The following is a 5,755-nucleotide window of genomic DNA, read 5'->3' as shown; positions in this document are numbered from 1 at the left end:
CCAGTGATTGTCGAACCTGCCTTTGCTTTTCTCGTGAGGAAATCTTAGCAAATTAAAATCTCCTCCTATTAGAATAGGATATGGATTGTCCTTTGCCAGATTAACCAATTCACAAAGAAAATCAGCTTCAAATTCTTCCTGGGTTGCGCCATACATGGGGACAAGAGTCCATGTAAAGTTATGAGGTTTGTTGAGGATATGGAGTTTAATATGATACTCTCCATCTGAACTTGCCAACACTTTCATTGTTTCCATTCTCACGCCAAGTAATATGCCCCCAGATCTGCCACGTGGTGGACGAGACACCCACGAGAAATCTATGCCTCCAGAAAGGCGGTTAAATAAACTCACCGAGAAATCTTGTTTCCCCATTTCAGAAATGGCCAAAAAATCCAACTTATGATCCCTAGAACATCCAGCGATATGTAAATGTTAGCCAAGTCACCAAGACCTCTGCTATTCAAAAACAGGCCATGCATTTGGGAAACATTTGGAGATTTAGACACTTTCGCCTTTTTACAAGGCGACTGACACTTCTTTCTGCGAGAAGATTTAGATTTACGGCCAGATGCTTTGAGTTCATACAAGGAACTTAGCCCAGCCACATCTAAAACTACTTCCGACACCTCACCAACTATATGAGAGAGAAGATGACCATCAATAGTGGCATCCACATCCTCATCCTCTAGTTGAGAGTTGTCCGACTTGCCCAAGACTTTAGGTGTTACCGTTAGACGGTCATACTCCATGTCTCAGAGCTTTAGTCGACACATTAACTTCTTTCTCGTTGTTACCCAAAACCATGCCTTTGCTAGTCAATTTAGAAGACATTTGCGGGGACAAAAAAGACAGAAAGATTTATATGATGCCTTAAGATGCATTGCCTTTGAAAGTGAATCCTCGTCCGTTGTTGTCGCTCCCTCTGCATCCACCGGGTGCCGTCGACTCCGCCGAGGTGGAGTAGCAGTCTTGGTGGAAGGCTGAGAATGCGCAACGGGGATGGGCCTGGGTCGCAGAACAGCTCGGAGTGACGGCAGCCAACCTCTCCTCGGCCAGCCTGTTAGACATCACCCGAGGCGACGCCTCTGCAAACGCTGGCGCGGACGAAGTGTGGGACGGAGGCGCGGAGACTGGGAGGACAGGGGCCGCCGTCGCTTGGGCCGTATCAGTGTACGTGATCTGACGTTGATCGATCGACGAAGTGTAGGTCGGAAGCTTCCCGTGGCTCTGGTCTTTCTTCAAACGCATGCCTGTGTTCTGTAGACACGACGCCGTCCAAGAAACCATGCAGAAACGGAGATGAAGAAGAGTCCTTGTGCTGTAAAGGCTGTGACCAGTGACCATATTGTATTTCTCCAAAGTCGTATTTAGACCGTATTCTTAAGTACAGTGTCAAAAGTGAGCTATCGACACAAGTTCAGTGACCACTAGTGCATTTTACTCGATCCACAAATCAGGGCGTTGCGAGCTTGCCCGTAGTGATCACATTATGCGAACGCTGGCGGTCCACGGCGTATGCGGGCACAACATTTGATCTGAGACGTAATATGGCGGTAGGATGTGTTTAAATTGATTTAATCAAAGGTCCTAGTTATCTCATGTTCAGTTTACTGTGTTGCTTTAAGAGAATTTATAAAAAAAATGCGGGTTAGCAGAGTTTATTTTTGCTCTTTTAATAGTAGCGTAGATGTAGATGTAGATAAATATCTAGTCTACCATAACTGCATCGTCAAACATTGGAGTGCACCCAGAATAATAAGTAACTAATAAAGAAGTAAAAGGGCGCCTTGGTATATTTGGTCCTTTGCCGAGTATTTCTGGCACTCGACGTAGGGTGTAATTTCAGCAGTGTCCGACAGTTTCTCAGCAAGTTAAAGGTTCAATCCCGCTTGCCAAAGGATGATTCGACATGCTCCTGACGCCTCCCCGGCAAGTAGAATTTTATCCACATTCATGACCACGTCCTTACCACCTCGAATTGTATGCTACAGTGTTTTGCCCAGTTAGAGACCTAAACTTGTCCTTTTTTCTGATGGTAGAAGTTACGTCTATGATTTTTCAAAAACCGTTCATCTAACTTTACTTAATATATGCATAACAGAGAGGGATCAAATTATCATCAATGGAGAGAATATCATTTATTTTTCAAGGAAATACGTGTACACAATAGAGGAAAGCACACATAATGAGAAGGAAAATAAATAGTACACAAGAGCACGACAAGGACAATCCTTCTCCATTGTTGGAATACTGGAAATAGAAGAGAGTCGTCGACCAGAGCCATGAAGATTCTCATGCCACATAGCACATCCACTGTGCTAAATTGGGCACGCGTAAACTCCAAGTGCATTAACAGACCCCCCAGCACGCGCATAGAACCCCCGCAATAGTGTTACTATCTGGAACCTGGCTGCAAAAAGGAGTGCCATTTGCTTTTCCAAAAGGCCCATATGTCATGACGCTGCTGACCAAAGTAAGTGATGTAACAACAGTCACTCCTGCAACTGCATCAGTTGTTCCAAGAACTTGCTTCATGAACTCGGAAGGAGCAAGCTTGATCTGCAAGAGAAGAGTGCGTCAGCATATAGTTCGCCATATGGCACTTTAATTTAAACTCAGTACATGTACAGGGTGTGAGATTAAAGTTATTTGGCAGAAAACATTGAAGAAATTACATTGGAATAATCCAAAAAGAATGACTCACCGTCACACTAAGTGCACCATCACCACCCCACGGTCCAGCAATTTTCTTCTGACCAGCTTGGTCAGTGTACGAAAACCCAATTGAGTTAATCACGTCACCACATCGAATTGTCATGGTTTGAAGAGAACGAGGCAGCTCCGTGATGTCAAAGGCTGTCCCTCCGTCTGCTCCCCAAGGCCCCATCTTGTTCACTGGGGTCTGGGCATAGGTGATCAAGCGTCATTGATATCATAAAAAACAATAATATATGTGTAAATCCAAGTTACTAAGTGAGATACTATTTTTAATTATACCATATTTGTGTACTTAACATAGGAAAACAATTAATGATAAATGTATCTCACCATGTTGGGGATGCACAGACAGAAAGCACTGATACGAAGCTCCCAAGTACGCCCGGGAGTAGGCTGTATATTTTGGATTACTTTGGCGACGACAACACCTTGTGCATATGCAAATTCTCCAGTTCCACCTACAATTGCCCATTCACTATCTTTGTTGGCTACAAAGTCTCCAAGAACCTTAAGGCTGGACCCCTTAAACCTAATAAGTGAAGTGGAAATCACAAAAATTAGCACAAAAAGATATAGATACAACATAAGCTAATTTAGACCCTAACATCTCAAAAGGGTGGCAAACCAACCTGGTATCAGTAAACAATATATTGTGACAGAATAACCAGTTTACGTCGGCTTTACCATCACCCATGTGCATGCCACGAGCACGTGCGATAGGGTTTGCATTGGCGGCTGGACCATCGCTTATGGTCCAGTCATTTGCAACGGTTACACCAAAATCCATAGGAAGACCTGGATTCACAATGACTTTTTGGTTGGCATTTGGGGTTCCTTCGGCAATCTGGTTCATGTATAAGTGGAAGAGATGCTGCTTCTGTGTGATGGATTGGCAAACACCACTCTGGTAGTAGGAAGGGTCAGTGGCGGCCATGGCTATGGGATGTGTGAGGAGCTAAAGCTAAGCAATCAAGGCAGGATTGATTGTGTTTGGTGAGGAAATGAAAGAGTGAAGGTGGCAATTTATAGCCAATTATGTAGTTGGTGGTTTTGTCACGTATAAATGGCTGTGTGCATCAAGATGATGCAGAGGCCCGAGGGTTTAACCTCCTCTTGAAAAAATAAATATAAAAGTTATGTGGCAGGTGGGACAACACACATAAATTAGTTGGGGCTCACTATATATAAAGAATGGCCCGTGACCTTGGCAGCCTCGCTCCCCAACGGAACTGAGACTACCGTCGTCTTCCTCTTGCTCCCATTTCATGGATTCGCAGGGAGGCTAACTACATGATCACACTGTAAAAGCCAGTGAGTATGTGAGGTCCCTACGGCTATACACATACTCATGTCTTATGTTTCACTTATGGTAAATGATGTCGTTTTTTCTTTTCTTATTTGTTTCTGGGAGCCCGATTTTCTGCTTCGTGAGGGTACTAGCTGATTGATGTCTCTTCTTCTCAAGCAGGTGGTCATGATTGGGTCTCCATAATTGGATCTGTGCATAAGCATGCGGTTCTTCACATGCGAACAGTGTGTGTGCTGTTGCTGCTGATTGACTTGAATCCACAAGGGATAGACACTCGTGAACCTGCAAATCACCTGTCCGATATCGCTCTGAGCAGTGAACGAATCTTGATGTCCATGTTAAATGAGAGGAACTGAATGCTCCATCAAAAAAGAGAGGAACTAAATACTGGAAAGCTTGATTCATTTATTCGCGAGGCTGCCGTATATAAGTGGTGCAAGGACTAACGGCAGCTACAACTGAGGTGGAGCGCGCTACAACAGACAATACAGTGATGAGCGCTATGATGCAATGCTGAGTACAATACAGTCTGTGAAAGCTGTAGTTCGGATCCCATTTGTAAATATGTCAGCAAACTCAGATGTAGTACGAGCATGGAGTACACGAACTTGACCGAGAGCCCCTATGTAAATATGTCAGCAATCTCAATGTGCATAGTTCGTCGATGCTGCATAGGGTTGGCTGACATGTAGACACCTGATATTATCATAGGACACCATTGTTACTTGAGGAATAATGTGATGCAGCTCAATAATAATTAAAAAATTTGATGTTAGTTGGGGAACAACTTGCCTTGAATACCGCCAAGTACACATTCAATAATAAAAGATAGGTACAAGGCATGTCTTAGAAGAATGTAGGAGTACCTTGATTCTCAAATATGTTAGTGAAGACCACACGCTTAGTCATTTTATTCCTTTTGTTTGTTGTGCCTTGCAAGAAGCATATAGTTTTGTACTTTTGTTTTGTTATATATAATTGGTGTTCCAGAGCATATACTCAAATGCAGAAGCTGCTATTATTGATGGTCACCTTGTTCCAAAACTAACACATTTTTAATTGTATCAGGTAAGACAAAAAATGCTACACTTACGAAGCAATCTATTTAAAACTACCGACGAAACTTTCCTACTAATACCCCCCCCCCCCAACCGTGCCCTTGCTAATCACCAATTAAAATGAAACCATCCCATAAGGTCACCTTTGGGTACCATGTGCCAATTTAATTTTCATATCAGTTGGCTGCAAGTCACAGGCATAAATTTCATCATGAAGCTTAGTATATAAAGAGTGTAAGGTATAACATTAATAGAGGACCCTATATCACAAAGACCAAAATAAGAAGTACTACCAAAATAACAAGGCACCTCCGGTTTACAAGCATCTGTTGCTTTAATGCAACCTTCCACAAGGCAAATCCTCGAAGCACGCTTTGACATTAGCCACACTAACCTTGAAGACGCCATGGGGCATCTCTCGGTTGTGCAACATGTGGTCCTTCAGCTTCACAATCGTTGCCTTTCCCACACCCACCTTCTGTTTGTTGATGTCGTGCAGTAGGGTTCACAGGGTTTCGTCAGCCCTGCGAAGACATGTCTGTGATGTCAAACATACGAAAGGCAACTGAAATGGAAGACTATAGACATGCTGGTGAAGAGGGTATGACGCGTAATTACCATGAGGGCGTAGAGCTCAACCAAAGACGAAGCCCCACCGAGCACGCCAGAG

The 5,755-nt window shown here is 43.6% G+C and overlaps 1 protein-coding gene across 1 annotated transcript; it reads right to left on the bottom strand.

Moving 5' to 3' along the window:
- Window positions 1-2,123: 2,123 nt before the first annotated feature.
- On the bottom strand, window positions 2,124-3,698 carry LOC119311191. The gene is made up of 4 exons (XM_037586831.1): window positions 3,348-3,698; window positions 3,049-3,247; window positions 2,705-2,902; window positions 2,124-2,559 (listed from the first exon to the last, which is right to left on the bottom strand). The coding sequence occupies exons 1-4, from the start codon at window positions 3,650-3,652 to the stop codon at window positions 2,350-2,352; spliced, it is 912 nt and encodes a 303-aa protein (XP_037442728.1). The 5' UTR covers window positions 3,653-3,698; the 3' UTR covers window positions 2,124-2,349.
- Window positions 3,699-5,755: the final 2,057 nt, after the last annotated feature.

This window comes from Triticum dicoccoides, chromosome 1B, assembly GCF_002162155.2.
Source record: "Triticum dicoccoides isolate Atlit2015 ecotype Zavitan chromosome 1B, WEW_v2.0, whole genome shotgun sequence".
Classification (NCBI taxonomy): Eukaryota; Viridiplantae; Streptophyta; class Magnoliopsida; order Poales; family Poaceae; genus Triticum; species Triticum dicoccoides.
Note: the sequence above shows the minus strand (reverse complement) of the source record. Positions and strands in the feature narration are given on the sequence as shown.

Coding starts and splice junctions, on each gene's coding strand:
- LOC119311191 (XM_037586831.1), bottom strand. CDS start 3,652: ATGGCCGCCACTGACCCTTCCTACTACCAGAGTGGTGTTTGCCAATCC. Junction 2,903..3,048: donor GTCTGTGCATCCCCAACATG/GTGAGATACATT, acceptor ACCTATGCCCAG/ACCCCAGTGAACAAGATGGG. Junction 2,560..2,704: donor ATGGTGCACTTAGTGTGACG/GTGAGTCATTCT, acceptor CTTCTCTTGCAG/ATCAAGCTTGCTCCTTCCGA.